At 47.2% G+C, this 20,026-nt stretch overlaps 6 protein-coding genes across 6 annotated transcripts; 4 read left to right on the top strand and 2 right to left on the bottom strand.

Annotated features, from left to right (window-relative positions):
• Window positions 1-4,834: 4,834 nt before the first annotated feature.
• ARB_05091 (uncharacterized protein) lies at window positions 4,835-5,148 on the top strand (the record flags this gene model as incomplete). Its single annotated transcript, XM_003016752.1, has 2 exons — window positions 4,835-4,910; window positions 4,970-5,148. 2 exons carry the CDS (start codon window positions 4,835-4,837, stop codon window positions 5,146-5,148), a joined length of 255 nt encoding a protein of 84 aa, XP_003016798.1.
• Window positions 5,149-6,483: 1,335 nt separating this feature from the next.
• Window positions 6,484-9,173, bottom strand: ARB_05090 (mitochondrial respiratory complex I chaperone (Cia84), putative; the record flags this gene model as incomplete). The annotated part of the gene is made up of 3 exons (XM_003016751.1): window positions 6,484-6,689; window positions 6,763-6,890; window positions 6,952-9,173. The coding sequence occupies 3 exons, from the start codon at window positions 9,171-9,173 to the stop codon at window positions 6,484-6,486; spliced, it is 2,556 nt and encodes an 851-aa protein (XP_003016797.1).
• Window positions 9,174-9,580: 407 nt separating this feature from the next.
• ARB_05089 (37S ribosomal protein S18, putative) lies at window positions 9,581-10,056 on the top strand (the record flags this gene model as incomplete). Its single annotated transcript, XM_003016750.1, has 2 exons — window positions 9,581-9,698; window positions 9,779-10,056. 2 exons carry the CDS (start codon window positions 9,581-9,583, stop codon window positions 10,054-10,056), a joined length of 396 nt encoding a protein of 131 aa, XP_003016796.1.
• A 566-nt stretch (window positions 10,057-10,622) lies between these two features.
• Window positions 10,623-12,601, top strand: ARB_05088 (uncharacterized protein; the record flags this gene model as incomplete). Its single annotated transcript, XM_003016749.1, has 2 exons — window positions 10,623-10,781; window positions 10,862-12,601. 2 exons carry the CDS (start codon window positions 10,623-10,625, stop codon window positions 12,599-12,601), a joined length of 1,899 nt encoding a protein of 632 aa, XP_003016795.1.
• A 327-nt stretch (window positions 12,602-12,928) lies between these two features.
• Window positions 12,929-13,982, bottom strand: ARB_05087 (uncharacterized protein; the record flags this gene model as incomplete). The annotated part of the gene is made up of 2 exons (XM_003016748.1): window positions 12,929-13,751; window positions 13,816-13,982. 2 exons carry the CDS (start codon window positions 13,980-13,982, stop codon window positions 12,929-12,931), a joined length of 990 nt encoding a protein of 329 aa, XP_003016794.1.
• A 1,373-nt stretch (window positions 13,983-15,355) lies between these two features.
• Window positions 15,356-16,390, top strand: ARB_05086 (uncharacterized protein; the record flags this gene model as incomplete). The annotated part of the gene is made up of 2 exons (XM_003016747.1): window positions 15,356-16,075; window positions 16,139-16,390. The coding sequence occupies 2 exons, from the start codon at window positions 15,356-15,358 to the stop codon at window positions 16,388-16,390; spliced, it is 972 nt and encodes a 323-aa protein (XP_003016793.1).
• Window positions 16,391-20,026: the final 3,636 nt, after the last annotated feature.

Genomic DNA, 20,026 nt, shown 5'->3' with positions numbered 1-20,026 from the left:
TTTTCATGGTCATTTTCTGTTGTCAGCTCGCGCCCTTCTATGCTCCAAAAGAGTAAATGCTCGTCTTAGTGACTTGCTGTAGAAGGGAGTATCGAACGTTGCCATAATAAACACACCATGGGCACGGGCATCTCTCACTGGGTCGCAGGGTTGCAAGTGTTGTAGTTAATAGTGAGCTGGATTTAGAACAGGTCAAGGCTCCAGCGTACAACATCGTACAAGAAGACGGCTGGAGATATCCTCTCAAATTTCACATGGAACCTCACTCACCCCTGGTTCTATAGTTATTGTAGGTACCTGGAAGGTAACAGAGCCTACGGTATATTCAATGTCACCATCAAGTTGTCTGTAAGGGGTTTGCTGCCTGTCATTATTATATCTGTTCGAAGCCCCTTACTAGTTATGGAACAGGACAGGACGAAGTGGCAGTTTACGCACTTTCCCGGCCATCCTTGTCGTCAACTTGACATGATATAGCCCTCACGTTTTCTTTATGTAATTAGGCTTTGGTGATCACAATTTGCATTTCAATTTCCCCCATGCCAATGTATCTGACATGAAGGCTGGAAAGACACTGCGCCTCCACATGGCACCCTCGGGGTTAACGTGGGGAAAAGTGCGGGATTTCCCAAGAACCAGGAGTCTTCTTGCGGGAACAAGATGAAATGACTTGGGTAAACCCATGTCATTTACCCTGGGAAAACCTTCTTGTTAATGGACAGGCTGCTGGAGTCATCTCAGAAGCCATCGCTGCAATGTTTCGCCGTATAGTATATTCCAAACTGGAACTGGAACTTCATTAATGGCGTATGTATAGAAGTATATATATTCAAATATATATTTCAGTATTCTGCGAGGCCATTACAAAGCACATTGCCCTATGCAGTCGCTGTGCGCGCGCCACGTACTGATTGCCGGGCCGGCTGTCCGAGTGTCTGTATCGTTCGCCATCTCCAGAAGCCGGGATAACATCTGAGCTTTGACGAAGAAGACCTTCAGGGCGAGATTCGTCTATACTTGGATAGAATAGAAGAACCAACTTTAGAAAAGTGGCTACACTTTCTTAAGTATCAAGTATCATGTATGGAGCATGCCCGTATTTGCGATCCGCAGGCCACAAGCAACTTTCTGCCTGGACAAGGCAACGTGGTTGTAATAATAGCAACACAGAGCCGTGTTTAGCGTTGATGCTGATGGCTAGCCAGGGGTTACATTCACTTCAGCTCCACTCACCAATCTCTCTGCATGAAGTAGTAATGGATTATTATGGAGCATGAGGAACTCCGTAACATTGGTGTTTTAGTATCCCGTCTCCTGGAGATTCGATTCTGTTGAAGGGATGGCTCGGGGACGAAGGGCCACTGCTAACACGACCCTGAGATCCCGTGTCAGTTTGCTCAAAGCAACACCCTCGGCTGACAGTTTCGGTCACCAGTAAGTTCTGCTTGTTTTCTGGCATTGATTTTTAGCCTGCTTAAGGTTCGGGAGCAAGAATCAGGCGGGCCAGGGGGGAATTCTTATCCGTTTCCTCGTGGCGTACCCAGCCTCCACTCGCCCTTAGCTTGGGGGAAATGAAAGCTATAAGTATATTATTATTAATAGCAGCGGGAGAGATGAGCAAAGACGCGGGTTGGAGAGAGGAAGGGAGATTTAGAGGACAACAGGGGAGGGAGACAGGGCTTTGCTTCTGCTTCTTTTTCGACCTTCCATCTCGGTGCTTCTCGGTTCTTTGAAAGTCAAATTCGTTTGTTTTGGACAAATAGAAACCCATGTTTCTCGGTGTTGGACCGGCATGGAATCCTAATGGTCAAGGTAGAGCGAGAGCTCACATTTCGCGAGTTAGTTGTCAAGATTTTCTGCATGAGTATATCTCGTGGGAGCTCGCCAAAGACAACGGTGGTCCAGTTCATGACTCAATATGGCAGTCGGCAGTTATGCTTAATCGTTTGACTCGTCGTTAGTATATAGCCGGGACAAATGAAACAACCACATGGCGGGAAGGTCTAAATCCCGGGCTTCTTTTTCCTTCTTTGCTGCATTTCCTTTGGTTTCAGAGGGGAATTGGCCTATTCAAGCCACTCGATACGCTCAATCCCGGGATGATGCTTTTGGTTTGCTGGCTCAATTCCTCCAGCCCCAACGCACGTATGAAGCAGAACAAGGATTAAACAAGCGAAGCCACCCAGAACCTCGCGCGGGTTCGGGAGGATAATCCGTGTGCTTGATGGAGTCTTCTGCAACATGCTTCATGCTACACTGCACGCACACGCTACGTGCATATTTGTTCTCCACCGACGTGGCAAGAGCTGGATGATAGGGGCGTGAGAAGAGAGAGTGACGAGAATGGGGGAAACCTGTCAGTAGTGGAATGGAGACCGCTGTAAATTTCTCCTCGCTGCTGGATAAAAAAAGATCAATACGGGCACCACTTCTTGGTGAAGCCCGTATAAACCCACTGGCGCATCAGCGAACCTGCCGAAATAAACCTTCGTATTGGCTATGGTTTCGAGAAACAAAAATAGAAAGTAAACGGAAGCGAGTCCTATCGACTATCCTGTAAGTACGGAGTACACAGAAGCCTCTTTAAGCGCAATACTTGGGTTGGGAAGAAATACACCATTTGGCAGCATACAACGAAGACGCTTGTTTAGGTCGCTGAAGATCATTTCTTGTGAGTTCCTCGGATGTTTCAGCCGCGCAAGGCTAACACAGATGATATGCGCAACGGCGAGCGCATCCTTTGCTTCTTGAGTAAATGCTAACGAGGAAAGAAGCCTAATATGTATTATGTGCATAAGCTAGCAAGTAAGTGAGTGTGTGTGTTGAATAAGGCCAAAGGAATAGGGATGTAGAGGATACTCCTCCCCTGCGGTTGCCGACAGCCAATGCATGGCCAAATCATAAATATATTTGGACATCTTAAGGTGTACCAAGGACAGGCATCTTTGTGAACGAGCCAGCCCCCCCCAAGCGTCGTCTCCACCAGGTCTTGTCCATCCGCATCTGTTTCCCCACACGGTATATGGAGCAGTATGCACGCGAGGGTGGGAGATCGTGAAATGTCGCCGTGAGAGTGAAGAGACTGGCTGGGAAAAAAATGGACCTTTTTCTGCGGCGAATGTGGATAGGATAATCATCAGTATTATGACTGACAGAACTCTCCTCCCATTCCCATCATAGAAAAGAAATGAGAACGAGGATTCCCAGCGGAAAACCCGGTAAATAGGAAAAATAAATGGGGTAATTTGCCGAAGACAGCTTGTTGATTGATCAACCTTAATGCTCGGATTTGCATGGCGAGGCGTTTTGGCGACTCTGCAAGAGAAACGTCTTTCTAGCCCTTCGCAAGGCCCATGGGATTCAGCACCGGGGGTCTTCTGGTGCGGAGGAAGAAGATTTTGGCGTGTAAGGCAGAACTCGAAGTCAACCAGGGCCATCTCTTGGCCCAAGTGGGCAGGGAGGAAGAATTAGAATACGGAGGAAAAGGGAACCTAAATCGGTTGAAGCCGCAGCGAAGAGTTTAAGAAAGTGCCTGAACATCTGCGATGCTCCCCCTTGAATGAGATGAACCGAGGCGCCACAGGAATGAGCTTGACATTTGCCCTCGAATCATGATGGCCAATGTGTTGGGATAGCGCCGATTATTGGAGGATGGCGTCCCATTGTCAAGCCAGGCCAGCATGAAATAAGATAGATGTGCCCGCCCGCCACTTGTTTCTTTTCTTTTATCACAACACTGCTTTCGAGGAGATCCTATCCCACGTGTAGACCTTGAATACGACCTTGCCTGCACTTGACAGGGTACCGTGGAGATTTGAGATGCTCGAGTGACTTACGTCAAGATTCGTCCCGATGGATAATAGCGCTAATCGGCCTATGAATTCCTGCTGTTGGAAACTGTATCGCCATATATTTCCTTGTCGTTGCATACATAGTATGTATATGTATCAATGTTACGGATGCCAGTTTACCTTGAGTTTGCTGGGGGGGCATAATACCCTCAATCCAACCAATAGTGTTGGACTAGATTGCTCTGAACGTTGTATATATTCCTCTGCGGAAGTTTCAGGGACCTGGTACCGAACATTTCATTTTTCTTTTCCATAATTCTCCATTTCGTACGAGAGATTAAGCTCAGGGTGTCGCTGGGAACGGTATTTGAAAGTAACCGAGTAACCGGGCCGCGGGTAGAAAATTCATCTTCGTATGATATAGCTTTCAAACCAGGGAGCACAAGCAGTTGAAAGGCGTCAAAGGACCTTTTATTTCTGTTTGACCTAGACCAGATCCGGTATTTCAACTGTTCCATGCATGATAAGACTGCCGACGTAGTATTTGCAAACAAGCTAAAGCTTATATGCAGAGTAAAGAGGTATACGGTCCACTCATGCATGAGCCTTGCAGATCAAAATTTCGCTCCGCCATCGTACATGAGATGTGGTACATGTTAGACATGGGCCATATATGGCACCAGATTGGGACATCAGGCTGGGCCCACGAACCTTGCCTGTTTATACCATCTTCCCCTCTGGGAATGCCCCTTGGCGCCTGTCGTATACTTGACGCTTGTCGGATGCACTGGAAGACAGAATAAGAAGCCGATTGTCCTCCCTGTGGTAAGATTTATACCCAGCAGCATCTCGACCATTCATGCCTCGTCTCTGGATTCTTTTGTCAACTGCTGCACTCCTCTCCAACCTCCCTGCTTCAGAAAAGGTTAGCTCTCATCACTGACAGACGGGTATCGCCACCTCTTCTTATACTTCTCAGTGGTGCACGTTTTATTCTGCCAATACCCTTCTCCCGGCCCGAGCCTTTTTGCTCAGATCCCACGATGATGAAAGTAAGGGCACGACGGCTTTGGACGAAGGAGGAGGATGCTCTCCTGCGGAAAGCCGTCAATGAAAGCAGTAAGTTCTGATGGTAGTACCCAGCGGATTTGACGGGAGCTGATCATTCTTTTTTCCAGTGGCTAGAGGTGGTGATATCAACTGGCATCGCATAGCCTCGAACATCCCAGATCGAAACAACAAGGACTGCCGGAAACGATGGGTCTATATTCTAGCTCCTTCCTTGAACAAAGGAGCGTGGAACAAAACGGAAGACGAAAAGTTATTGCAAGGCATCCAGAAACACGGTTTCCGGTAAGCAGACCACTGGCCTTTTCATCTTGTCTCTGAGCTATTCTCGTCCGCTAATACAAAATTTTCAGCTGGGCTCTCGTTTCACAAGTTGTCGGATCTAGGCAGCCCGATCGTAAGTTGAACCTACATCTGCAATCTGAAATTGAGTCATTAACTTTATTTCTGAGTAGAATGTTCAAGGAGGTGGCATGAATCGTTAAACCCAGAAATAAATAATGACAGATGGTCACTCCTGGAAGACGAGATATTGAGGGAGGCTGTAGAGATCTATGGTAGGAGGTGGACCGAGATTGTGGATAGATATTTCCCCAACAGAACGCCGATTGCAGCAAAAAATAGGTTCGTTGTACTCAGTCACATAAATTTCGTTGCCCCTTCAAATGAGGTTCTTTCCCTAACATGGCTCTGGTTGTTAGATATACGCAACGCTTTGGTAGCAATAAAACCGATGGGACAGTACCGAAGCCTTCCGGGAATGCCACCAAAAAGAAAAGCCCGATGGTGAAACCGACCACCAGTCCAGTGACACGCGTTGAAGAGACTCGAGCTCCTTGTCAAACGATAATGCCTAAACTCCTCTGGCATGTCCCAGATCATACCCAGAGTCAGCAAGCCCGGCTCCCAGCTCCCCCGAAAGTAACGGTCCCTGAGGTATGGCCTACAAACGATACCCAATCGCCTTTGACAGCAGTCCCCTCTTATCAACAGGTCCCGAGCCTCACAAGCTCACCGAGTCCCGTGCCTATTCCGCACACTCCTTTGATTGATCCAATCCGCCCTTGCGAGCCAACAAGTATGTCTCCTTATTCATATTACACCGTCACATCACCGCAGGCAGAGATGTGTACGCCATCATTTGTGGATCCACCACTCAATGGCAACTTTGGCTATGAGCCATGGGTTTCAAACGATATGATATCTCTCCTCCATAATGGGGTAGTGGGATATCCAGATATGGGATACAGCACCAACGTTCCGACGATGGAGCGACGATATGACCAGATTAGATTTTCGGACCACACGACTTTATTGACTTTGTAGACAATGGCTATACAGAGGGTATATAGCAATGAAAAGCGGAGTTTTGGCGGAATTATGGGTGTTTAAATCGTCGTCCGTTGTTCAAGTTTCAAAATAGCCTTTTTTTTAATCGATGAAATATGTATATAGACCTATGATTAATATATACGTTAGAACCTTTTTTTTTTTTTTTTTTTTTTTTTTTTTTTTTTTTTTTTTTTTTTTTTTTTTTTTTTGGCATCGTTCCCGTTCGCCTGTTTACGTGTTAGCTCTCAACGTGCCTGCAGACGCCTCTGGCGGAGGGGCTTTCCCGCGTGCATCATAGCCGTGAAGCCAAAACATCTGCTTGAATCCCACTGGAGGGATCATCCATGTTTAAAATTTTGGCTTTTGGCTGGTCTGGATTTTCGAGCGATGGTGGAAGCATCGATGTTCCTGTATTTTGATCGGATGGCAGGCCTCTATGTGGCTGAGACAGGGTGAGTGTAGTAGTTGCTCTAGGTGCAAGGAAAAATTGCAAGTGAACTGAAAGACTGGTTGGATTTAATAATACACGGCTAAGCTTTAACCGACCTATCTATATTCAGATATTGTATACCGTCTTCGTCTGTTGTTCGCCCGGATTGTCCTATTGTTTTCCATAGTTCAGGATACGCGACTTGCGCCCACTCTTCGGCCTGATCTTTCCAGAATTGGTATGGTAATGAGTTGTAGAGATTTACAAGCCTGTGAACGTTTGATAGTTAGTAATGTAGAACACGAATGACAGTAAAGGTACTTAGCATACGTGAGTGTAGTTGGTGCGGAGCCAGTCTGTGACTCCATTTGCTTGATGGCTTGGACTGCGAGTTCCAGCTCACAATGGCCGCCAAGAGCACCAACGTATGCATTATAAACTTCATCATTGATTAATATATCCATGGATTTCAGTTTCTCCATCATTTTAGTCGCCTCTTCACGACCGTTGCCGTATGATTCGCAGACCCTGAAAAATATAACTAGTGTTCGTTCGGAAGGACCTTCTTCTGAGTGAAGTATGTCCCTGAAAATTCTCATTGCTTGATCTGCTAGCCCGCATGCAGCATAGGCCAGCATCAAACTGTTGCGGATTTTGGTTGTTGGAGCAACTTGGAGATCAAGTTTTAGCATATTGTGAACTAATTGTAAACTGGCTGAGTCCGCGCACTTTGCAATTCCTTGGAAGCAGCGGGCATAGGTGTAAGAATTTGGTCGGATATTAGGGTCACCCTTTTGTCGCATATGACCGAAGACTAGACAGGCAAGGTCAGGTCTCTGGCGCTCGAAAAAGATATTCATGATCATCGTCCTTGTCGAAACAGGCGTTGTTGGTATAGCTAGGTTCAAAAGTTCATATACCTCCCATGCACTGTCCACGGTTTGATCCATATCTTTGATATAGTCAAGGAAAGGCAATCTGATCTTTTGAAGCTCCAAGGGATCGAAAGTATCAATTATTGGTCGGAGTAAAGTTGACACACCCTCTAAGTCACCTCGGTGAAGCAGTGATTTGCAAAGAGTGCTGAGGGTCATTGGGTCAAACCGGCCGCCCACACCCTGCAATATATCCACAAGCGTGTTGACGGTATCAAAATCGATTGAGGAATTCTCCACCAAACAGAGTTGTTTGATAAAGTCGTTCAAGAAATCAACGTCGGATAGATCAAATTCCACGTCCGGACTGAGTGATTGGAACAATTCTGCAGCTTCGTTAATTTGTCCAGAATAGACCAGTGAGTGTATCTGTAGAACAAATGTTCGAGCGTTAGGAGTTAAATTCCAAATCTGTGCCACTTGGATAGCTTGCTGGGCAATAATTGCCTGTTTGTGCAGGTTTGCATATTCGATTATCATGTTGATCATGTCAATTGACATGGTAGTTCGTATCTCTGGGTTTTTTGCAGTCATTTCATCAAGCTGTTTACAGACTGAATCTGAAGAGCGTCCCCTCAAGAAGGAAAAGAGGAGTAGTGCGTCTCTGGTTTCTGGGGTTGGGTATGACGGAAATGAGCCCACTATCGTTGCTGCCCACGAGTACATAGCATGCCGCAGCGCGAACTTGAGCAAATGTACGTTTGTAGCCGTTGACTTTTCAATAGGGAGTTCAGCCACAGTCTTAATCGCGTGGAAATAGTTGCTGTCTGCTAGCATGGAGATCAACTGCTCCTGTCGCTGCGTATCCAATGTGATACCGCACTCCTTCATTTTTTCCAACACCATTGTGACTTTTGACGGGGTATTTTGCTCAGCACCTAGACGCCTGCCTTCTTTCGCAAATCCTTTCATGATATTAGCCCAAAGTGACAATCCATTGCTCAGATCCGGCGTGGTTTTCCAGTAGGTAATGGTGAGCTTTAATGCATCGGCAGAAAATCCGGTGGATGAGAGAACTGTGATGTACGACTTGAACACCTCGAAATCAGGCTCCGGTGTTAACTCTGGTGTCCTCTCACGTATTCTACGTATGTGGCCCATGGCAATCCTTGCCAAGTCATTAACCAGCTCGGCAGCATCTGGAGTGAAATCTGCTCGTGCCAGTGCTTCTAACGTATATTCAAAGTTTTCCAGTTCCAGAAATTCTCGTAAAGAACCCTGGGGATCCTTTGAAGGGACACTCAAAAGATGCTGAAAGGTGCGCAGAAGGAGCTCCGCCTGATAACGTGTCAAAGTAACTTGACCGAGTCGTTTATCTATAAACCGCATGAATCCCGTCGCGAGAATGAAAGGAGGCGGAGGCCGCGACTGCTGCTCCAGAGCATGTACCAGCTGCACCATAGGTTTTGATCCATATTCCGAGGCGTCATTATGTTTCCCAGTGTTGGTCTCTGTCACTCGCCGAATGGATGGGAAGCTGAATATATGTCTCCTCTGGCTGGAGAGGAGGGGGCGAAACGAGTGGGAGCGTGACCTCGTGGAAGAAAGAAAGTACTTGTAGCATCTTGAAGCTACAAATGGCTTGTTTGTGAGAAAAGTATTGAACATTCCGGCCATGTTGAGGCGCCGAGTTGGTGTGATTGTCCGGTTTCAGAGCTGGGTTGAAGCTGGTTAAAAATACTCAGATCTTGCTGGCTTGTGGGTATAACTTACTGGATATGCATTCTATCGATCCGGAGTCATAGTAAATACCTGACTATCTTCAATTGAACCGGCGATGCTCGGTGTAATCATGTCCTGTTAGTCCCTTCACGCCGTCTGGTCAAGCTGGAGGTTTTTTTATGCTTCTTGAAGCTTTGAAGAAACGCGCGGGTGTCAAGGCTTGGCATTTTTGACCAAGCTAAGCCATATAAAAAAAATCTCTTGCTAGACAACGACGAAGGACGTTTCGAGGCAGCAGATCAGGCCGTCACATACCATTTCTTGGGCATATAACAGAGATATTCTTATTGCCCAGACCCGCAATGGCTACCAAATTGACCACCTGCCGTCCGATCCTCTGCCAGCTGACGGGCTTCACCCCCCGGGTCTCCTGTCGGTCTAACTCAGGCTTTGGAGGAATCACCTTGAATCCAGCGACAGGTAAGCCCTACAACTGTTTACGAGGTCGTTATAGGCTTTCTTTGGGAGTTACTTGATCTAACTCTTTTGCAAATTTATAGACGCCAGACTCCGCGGTATCCGACGGAGACAGCTTCAGAACCAACAATTCGAGGCAGAGAGAGCCCGGGAACAGCGAGCCTTCGACCTACAGAAACAGCAGACCAGAACATGGCAACCCGGCGACGTGTACTCCCCGCGTGATTTGAGCCCGGCAGAGATGAAGAAATGGAAGAAACGACGCAATCCTACGACTGATATTTTCGATGCTCTATCGCTGAACCCTCTACACATGTACAAGGTATTTGCGAGGATTTTTCTCCATCAATCTACCGCGTAAACCAAAAAACTTCAGTACTAATAGCTTTGCGCTGCATGTTAGAACATCGCCGTTATGTCTGAATACGTGACCGAGACAGGCCGGATCAAGTCAGCGAGGGATACCGGCCTACGACGAATTAACCAAAGGAAGCTCTCCAAAGCTATTAGGAGAGCTGTCAGCATGGGGCTGATGCCTAGCGTTCACCGGCATCCGGAAATTCTCATGCTCGAAAAGAAGCTCTAAGCCTGCACTGTCACTATTTTCCCGCATGCCCTGTGGTGTTTGAGATGATTACCAGATGTATACTACGCACTAGACTCGACTGTTTTCTATCTACCCGACTGTATAAAAGACGATTTCACTACCATTAGCCGGCTGTTTCAGCAAACATGGCCCCTTTTTCATGCCTCCTTTGACCCTGATATTCATCTATAGTTAACGTCGTGGTTTTATATCGCCTTATTCAGCATCAAATGCTGGCTGCCCCGCCCGGATACTTTTGTTCTCTCCAACTACTCGACTACTAGACAGCGCACCTCTATAGAAAATAGACGAACACAAGCAACATAATTTCTAGATTCAAGATGAGCATCAAAAGCGGTATGATCAAGATTCGGGCTCCCTTTTCGCTACCGGTAGCTGACAAGCCGTTAGATTCTACATGGGCTGCCTGCCCGTCGACAACCCGAGGGCAGCCAACCCAGCTCTCGTCTGACCCAAAAGGAGAACGGCTAGCCTACGCGGTAAGGATATCTTTAAACTGTGTCTCCGGTGTGATTGCGCGATTGGAACAGCTATAATCTGACTATCTGCGGTTTAACAGTCCAACAGGTCCATATTCCTTCGCTCGATAGACAACCCTTCGGTTTCAACTCAGTACACAGCCCACACTGCAGAGACGACCGTTGCCCGATTTTCACCCTCCGGATACTACGTTGCTAGCGGAGACACATCTGGTATTGTGCGTGTGTGGGACTGCGTCGGAGAGGGTGTCACGAAAGGAGAATATTCCATTGTGAGCGGGAGAATCAACGACCTGGCCTGGGATGGCGATTCGCAGCGCATAATTGCTGTCGGTAAAGGTAACCAGCGATTTGGGCACTGCATAACGGCGGATAGTGGCAATACTGTTGGTGAAATAACGGGGCATAGTCAGGTTATCAACTCTGTGTCAATCAGGCAGCAGAGGCCGTTACGCGCCGCAACAGCTGGAGACGACAGGACCTTAGTGTTTTACCATGGTGCTCCATTCAAATACAATACCGGAATCCGGGAAAAGCACAACAATTACATCTACGGTGTTGCGTTTAGCCCGAACGGTGACAACCTAGTCAGTGTAGGTGGTGACAGGAGAATTTGGCTCTACGATGGGAAGACTGGAGAGGCCAAAGGCCAGGTTGGGGAAGGTGAGCACAAGGGCAGCATCTTCGGTGTCTCCTGGTCAAGTGATTCTCGAAGATTTGTCACTGCCAGTGCAGACCGAACAGTTAAGCTGTGGGACGTCGAACAGAGCAAGGTGGTCCAGAACTGGACCCTCGGAGAGGATGGTGCTGCTGGCGTGGCAGACCAACAGGTTGGAGTCGTATGGCCTAGTGGAAGAACAGACGGTTTGACCATAAGCTTGTCACTCTCCGGGACTCTTAATTATCTGGTTGAAGGGACCGAAAAGCCAACAAGACGAGTGGAGGGCCATCAGAAGAACATAACCACATTATCCTCTCGTGAGTCATGCCCAAGCGATACATTCTGGACTGGAAGCTATGATGGAAGAGTCTGCCAGTGGAATATATCAGATGGATCGGCACAAACGGCAAAGGGCCCAGGACACAACAGCTACGTTGCAGGATTTTCGGCTACTAGCGAGGGAAGCTCAGGACAAATATATAGCGTTGGGTGGGATGATAAGCTAAGATCAATTGATCTGGGGTCAAACACTTATAGCGAGCTTGATACCAAACTCACTGCACAGCCAAAGGGCATCGCTACAGCGGGGGAATATATCCTCGCCGCCAGTTCCGATTGTGTTGAGATCTTTTCTAAGGGACAACTCACTGGAAAATTCGACTCTAAATCACAAATAACTGCCGTTGCTGCTACTGGTTCCTCGGTAGCGATTGGTGGTGAAGATGCTTCAATTCGAATTGGCAAACTCGACGTCAATGGTACCGGAATCAGCATTAGCATCGAGACCAAACTGTTGAGGAACCGAATTACCGCATTGGCCTTTTCCTCTGATGAATCCATCCTAGCCGCCGGTGATTCGAGCGGTAGAATCATTGTTTACAAGACCGCAGATGGTAGCAAAGTTACCGACCGTTGGACGGCGCACACCAGCCGAATCACCTCTCTTTCATGGAACAAGGAAGCTTCTCATCTAGTGAGCGGATCCTTGGACACTAATATCTTTGTATGGAATCTTGCTCGCCCTGGCGAGAGACTGCAGATGAAGAACGCTCACCAGGAAGGTGTCAATGTTGTTACTTGGATAGCCGATGGGTCCAAGGTCGCATCCGGAGGCGCTGACGGTTCTGTAAAGACCTGGAACGTTGAGCTTGCGAAGTAAACAGTTAAGAATGATCATTCTAAGTAGGAAAAATATAAAAAAATTTCTCTACTGCCAATTTAATCCATGGTCACCTGCTATTAATTGCTAGTGAATTCACATGGTATTTGTATTATGGAATGTTTATAGGCTACAGGCTCCTTTTACAATGGACAAGTGGATAATATCTGGATATGAATTATGGTGAGCCCTATCTTTGAAGATATTATATCAGTGGTACTGCTTTCCAAGTACCCAAAATTGAAAACAAGGCGACTATCTAACTATTGGGCTAGCAACTATATACTTCATAAAAGCAAAATTAGCAAATAAACATTGGCAGGATATCTATGCCACAGTGCTGTTGGTGCGCCAGTCGCGAATGCGAGAGTATCGGGCTGAACCATGGTTGGTAGAAGTTGCATTGACTCCCGTTGCTTCTTCATGAGCGACAATTCTCTGCCGCTTCAGGTCAAAGCAGGCAGATTTTTCTTCAATATCTGCGCAGAAGGCATATAATACCTTAGCATCCATATCGCAGAAGAGACCCTCTTCGGTATGTGCAAAGTCAGGACCCATGGATGAGCTGGACATGCAAAGTCGCCTGGCCGAGTGATGCTTGGAGTCGCTAATAACGAGTTCGGAATTAGCCCACCCAGGGCGACGGATGGTAGAACGACGAGCCCGGGGATGTTCGTCTCGTTTTTTCTTGGGATAGTAGTTGATTGAACTGGGATCATTTTCCTCGCGCAGCCCGAAGTCAACGTTATTGCACAGTCTCTTTGGATCCTTGCTATTCCCCTCAAACTGGTCTTCAGAATACGCAGGCCATCGCACCTGGAACCCAGTCTTCGGCTGGTCCCCATTTTTGTCGATCCAGAAGCAATTGGGCTGATGGTCCTTCTTGTCACTGATGTATAAGTTGCTTGGGAACCAGGCACCACCACAGGGCTCGCTGAAGTCACCAGTGACTGCATACTTGTTGCCTCCGCGGTCATCTGTCCAGGTGGTTGACACCCAGGCAATACACACTGCATCATCGTTGGCCGAAAATAAGGTATACACCCCCTGATTGTCATGCTGAACTTTGATTTCACCAATGTTCCCTGCTTCTACCCTTCCGGGGTCGACAGTAATACCAACGAACTTTCCAACCTCGTTCCAAACGCGCCTACAATGGGGTTAGCTGCATAATTCCACAGTTTGGCAAAGGAGGTATATCAATTAAAACATACACATCGGGAAGGTCACCTGCAGAGTTGGACAATTGCGGACCGTCGAGGGCAACGGCGACTTTGATTGTCGAGCCGGAGTGCGAGCCTTCGCCACCGAACCTGTCCAGCCCAAAGGAGATGATACCCAGGCTCCCAGCAATAACACCAAGCATATTCACGAATGCCATATTTGGAAAAAGTGAGGTACAAAATTTGTACCAGTATCAAGCGCGAACAGAAAGATTTGATGTACACGATAGTTCGGATTGTGGTCTTGACTTGACAGTTCGTTTGACGTGGTTGAAAGAGCAGGTTATATAGACAGTTCTCAAGCTGGTTACCGAACAGCAATGCCTATATTTTGTTTTCATAATGCCCTACTTTAGTAACTGCATCCTCAATTGACCTCTGCCAATGAAGGAAGCATCACTCAATTGCCTTGTACATCGTTCGTGTTCGGCTCCTCCGTTGGGTATAACCTCATTTCTTGCTAGTTGTGGATATAGTTAGGAGATCCAACAATAAGGCGCATTCTTTGCGCCGTCATAATGGGCGGAACAAAATCGATAAACATCATCCAACATATATGAATGCAATAGTCCCGTCCCGTGGATATGGAATATCCTAATGTGTTGTCCACGAAATTATAAAATGATGGATGTTTTGAAACTAAGTTGCTTAGTAATAAGCATCCGAGTATTTTAATGGAGGCTCAAATGATAAAACACACAAATTACGGAGACTAGTAATATTCTTTCCATATTCAGTATACCCGAGCAATTTTAGTATGAATTATAAAATACACTAGTAACATACTTTCAAGCGCTGACTTTAAGCGCCGTTGACGATGTTGAATGTCGGGTTGGCTGAGGAGAAAATATTCAAGACAAGCGACCTTGTCCTGTGCCATTGAGCATCCGCAGTGGATTTGCAGGACACTGTTATGGCAGAGTATAATGGGCCAAATTCCCATTTATTTGGACTGTCGGTTCACCGACATCAGCACTTTTGATCCCCATGGAGCCGTTTGTGATGAATTGAAGCAAAAGAGGATCTATAATGCAAAAATGCATAATGACAGTTGAGCATGGTTGATTCATGTTCCGAATCTTCCAATACCATTAATGATGTACGTGTTATATGGGGCTCTGATAGTCATACGAGCTTATAATTCTGGCGCCAAGTATAACGCCGGAGGCATGCATCGACCCTTGTCCCTCCAAGCTCCTCACTCTGGAACTTAGCGGGTCCTTCTCAAGACGACAGTAAGACAAAGAAGCTGTTTAACAGTTATGTCTTTACTCCGGGTTATGCATTATGACGTGAAAGAGCAACAGCCAAGGTTGCGGTCCGCTGAAAATCACAACAAAAATACTCCACTACGACAATAAGATAGGAGTTATATATGATGCAATATGACAGCTCCCAATTAACGGCAAATCTACTGGGATATAAAGTCGAGATATACTGACCTCAATTCCAATATAAAGCGATTTGAAGCCATTTCAGCATCATTTCTGATCTGAACTTCGTGATTGATTCCTTTATATCCAAAGCAACAATGCCTCCTTTAAAACTATCAAGCGTCACCTTTGTTCTGTTTTTGATTCCCTTCACTATTGGCGCTGGGGATACCGACTTGATTGGATGCAATTCCGTTGGCTGTCCTACAATCGATGGCTACGACCGCTGTACAGTTGAGGATGCCACCCATATTGGCGTGGGACTTTCCCGAATCCAGAATGCCCCCTCAGCGTTGGAAGGATTTTCCCTCGTGAAGGGAGTCAATGTTTCGAACAAGGCCAATGAAGATCCCGGTCTTCCGTTCAACTCGCTATATTACCTATCTGTTCCAGAAACCGCAGACACTGGAAAGCTTCGCGGATGTACTGTTGTCTTCAATGACCCCCCTTTCAAAAAGTTCAAATACCCCATGAAGGAAGGAAAAATTGCCGGCACTTCGGTTATTGTCAATATGACGGATAGTCGTGCTGCTGCTGGGATGTGCTCGGATGTCATTGAACAGAGCTGCATTGATAAAATTCTGCAAAACGCCAGCGACGTGGCAGAGGAGGGCAGTGGAAACACATGCGAGAAACTTGAGCGGGAGATGAAGAAGAATTTTGACGGATGCACTAGTTTTGGCGGCCCGGGAACATCTCTCGGGAATTTTACTGTCAAGTCCCTCGATGCCCTCTCGACAGTGAAAAATTCATCAGACTGCTGGCCTACAAAGCAGAAATCGGACCAGTTATTGGAGATTGCACGGGCTACGTCTTATGTAAGTTTAACTACTTGCCATTCCCCTTGTTGGCATCCTTTTTAACCATTATTCATCACGCAGGGTAATGAAACGGACACTTATGAGGAATATACGAATGAGGCATATAAGATCACACCAGTGTTGACTCTATTTGTTGGTGGAAACGGCAGCCTCATTGACCATACTTCTTCTCAGATGACTTGCTTGAAGGTTATTACTATGCAGAAGTATGACGTGGAGCCGGGGCACCCGGAGAACAGAGCGATAACTTTGCGAGGCAGCTGGGTGAGCTTGGTGATTGTGGGTCTGACAGCAATCTTTATGGCTCTATGAACATCCTCGAGATGATACCCGTGTTTAAAATCAATTCAGGAATAGATATGCCTTATCAAACCCTAGTGTGACGAAACTCTTGAGTAGAGAGTGAACAGTTTACTCCTTATCCAATATTGCGTTGTTTTTATTGCCCCCTTTATAAGCAATGTTATTGTATCATATGGATTCTCATTTGGTTTCTCAAGGGATTCCTGGTCCATTGGGACTAAATATTGCATTTGGAGGAATTCTATGGAGTCTACGTATAAGAAGGGAAGACTTAGGCGGTACATCGAACCATTGAAGCTCATATCAACGTAACCTGTCGTCATGATACGGTTCTGTAGGCAAACGTCAAAATAAGCTTAGATCAAAAGGCCGCCAGCCTCTAACCTTAACACCCGGTTTTTAACTGGGGCATTTATACCTGCAGCCAAGGTACTAACCAATTGGCCACTGCGCAATTGACAACATAATAGAGAAGGTCCTAATCATTTCTCTTCTCTCTTTGCGATGGTGCCATGGATAATGATATCTAGCTAACCAGTGATAAAACATGATTAGCTGTATAAGTAGCGAGTTACCCATCGGATATTGACCAGCAATTAATGTAGAGAACACCTCGATTCTTTAGGTTCTCAATAACCGAAGCGTAAAGGTTCACAGCTGAACAAGGCTTTCTGCTCCACAACGTTGCCGGTGAGATTGAAATTGTGGCTTTCCACGAGGCATATGCTGCATAACTGCCGTCCGGGTGGCGGTAAGTCTAGTCGGCTATCCCTTCGTCCGGTCCAGGGGAGAAGGGCGTTTACGTGCATAAAGTCCAGGAAGATGCCGAACACGGACTATGCGGGTAGAATGCTGGGATATGAAGCAATTGCTCTACCAAGGTTGATGAGGCTGAGGCCCTAGTGCTTCTATAAAGCATGAAAGTGACTGCACTCCTGGTATCACTGGCTCGAGGATGGGTATCGCCAGGCCATGTGGTTAACCGATTCATGGGGCTCTGCTCGAGTTACACAGCGTAGACTTCCAGCTGCCAGACGGCAATGAGACCGTAGTAGAGGCTGACTATGTAGTATTCAGCTAGTAGATACAGGATCCGGTGACAACATATGGGTGGTTTAGCTAGCACTGGCTGCCCTTAGGCTTGGAATTAATGCACCCACAAGGTAGTAATCCCGGCAAACAGCTAGCTAGCTACCTCGCAGTGCAGCAAATCACCCGATAGGCGTGTGTTTCACAGCAGTCTCAAGATATAGTTATAGGGTAGCTAGACGAGCTCTACCGAACAAGACAACGCCCTCGTCACCAGGCCACAGGCGCCGACAAGCTTCCAAACACCCGTGGAGCCGCTCTGGGAACCATTGTGACGGGTTCACGGGAGATAAACAGATCGACCATCATCGATCATCGTCGCGTGTATGAACCCTGACGGAGCCGCGTTGATCGTGCTGATCAGGTTGATCTCCATCAGCGAATTTCAACGTCAATCGTTCATCGAGATATAGATGAGAGAAAACGGCGTCACTGCAGGTGTTTCGTTAGCGAAATCCGCAGGTAATAACTCATGAGGATGGTGAAGTGGTATCCTATGAGGTTTCTCGAGGGAAAAGGGGTTCGTTGGCAGCCTACCAAGCGCTGTTTGTCTCGAGCCGGACAGACGATAGATATCTTGGACAGTGATGTCTGAAACTAGCCTGGAGTCAACCAGACAGTGCTTGATAATAGGAGAATATGATGGACTGATGTTATGGACCCTGAAGTCACTGGTCATTCAATCAACGTGCTACTCTGTTAATCGCCAGGGGTTATTCCCGGCTCTCGCAAGACTCGAGAGATGATGAGTTATACTTTCGCTTGATTGCAGGATGTGAAGGCTGTAGAGTAACATCGTTCAACTCCTACATCATTTACCAGGGCCATTCTCGCTAGATGAACAGCGGTTATGGTGATATTCATACTGACCCCTTCATATATCAAATGGCAATATACTCCGTAACTACTGCAGCTGAGAACGCGGGGGAAATGCTTGTGCGGTTGTAGATGTCTATCTTTGACAGCAGCATTAACTATCCGCTCAGTTTGCCACTGGTTGTGATTACGGATAATAAGAATAGCGCAAGTATCAGGTATCCGTGGCTGGCGACGGGAGGCATGGATGTCATCCTGAAGTGGTGAAATTGGGGCCGTTTTTTTATACGAGAATTAAGGGAGGAGTGCGGAGGAGATCCGTAATGTGTGCTTCGTACCTGATCGCTAGGTCGGCGATCAACTTCTGGAATAAAAGCCGTGGTCTTCTGACATGCACGAGAGAGCTTAGCATGTTCTCTGTGATTCTTCTAGTGTCCGCACATCAAGGGTCCAGCAGTGTTGTTCTTTTGATGAAGCAGCACAAAATGCAGCATGGATAGGATCCTTAAGCTAGCCATAACCCATCCTGTCAAGGACCAGGCTTGATTGACTTGGGGTTGGCTAATATCGAATATCCGGTTGGTTATTCTTGGTTTTTTGGTCCTTGAAATTGCCCGTGTCCACTGGACGTAAAATGATCGCCACGTCAGAGAAAGACTTTCCGGGGGGGATTCAGGCCAGCTTCGAGACATTTTTTTTGACTGCCCAAGTATTCAGGAGTAAAGGTGGCACCATGTAATTTCGGAGAGTCATCACCCTGGCCATCAGCACGTTCATAGAACGGCAGTTCCAGATGGTGAAAGTGAGGGTGTGTTGATATCATTATTCTATTTTTGGGAAAGGATAATATGACAGGCAAGCGGAGGGGTGCCGTGTGAAAAGAGAGGCACATCAGGCAACAGATTCTGGTCAGTCTCTGCATGCATGAAACGCATTCCCCAGGTTTTCCAAGGGAAAATCGGGTGTTTCCGAATGCTTAGCCTGGAGATAACGTTTTGTCATGACCTTCCCTTTCGGTCGATAGTTGATGCTTTAACCACCAGCGTTGCTGAAGAATGGGGCCACTAGGGGGCCGGGGAGACCATATGCTTTTGGGAGTGTATCCTGCTCAGCAGAGTATATGTCCAGCTAAGGATCTATCTCATGCAGCAAGCGGGAAACAGGCCCTCGATTCCCGCGGCAGACATGGCTTGGGTGAAGCCAAGGGCAGGAAAACCTGGGGGTGCTTCGGAAATTGATATAAACCCGAGAGAAAGCGGAATTCCAGAATAGATTAAGCAGCTATGCTATCCAAAGCAGCGATCTCCAGCTCGCCAATTAGCTAGCTAACTTGTTAGACAAGTATCCAAGTCGTAGAGGCGAGTGTATGAGTGTATTTGATGAGGGTTGCAACCGGAAGAGGCGGCGGGCTTCCCCTATCGAAACAGTCCACCGTCTGCCTGCGAGGCCGCAAGTGATCGTCTCCTCGAGGCGGTCCAGAAGAGTTTAGAGTCTCGTATCGGCCAGCGAGCCCTGAGACCGCTAACGAACTAGAGTGGAGCAGCCCACTAGCTCTTAGGCCAGTGCAAGTATAGCCTGCATGGCAGGGATTCAGGGGCAGTGTTGCCAGCCAGTCCTGCATGTCGATGAACTGTGCCAGATTCCCCAGACTGCACGCCCGCGAACTGTTCGAGTAGACACCTGTCTGGCGCTGCATGAAGCCCCCCCGCATCGTCCCCCTGGCGCGATGTAGCGTGAGAC

Source organism: Trichophyton benhamiae (genome assembly GCF_000151125.1).
Source record: "Trichophyton benhamiae CBS 112371 chromosome Unknown contig01989.5, whole genome shotgun sequence".
Lineage (NCBI taxonomy): Eukaryota > Fungi > Ascomycota > Eurotiomycetes > Onygenales > Arthrodermataceae > Trichophyton > Trichophyton benhamiae.
The sequence above is the reverse complement of the archived record's forward strand: the minus strand, read 5'-3'. Positions and strand labels throughout refer to the sequence as shown.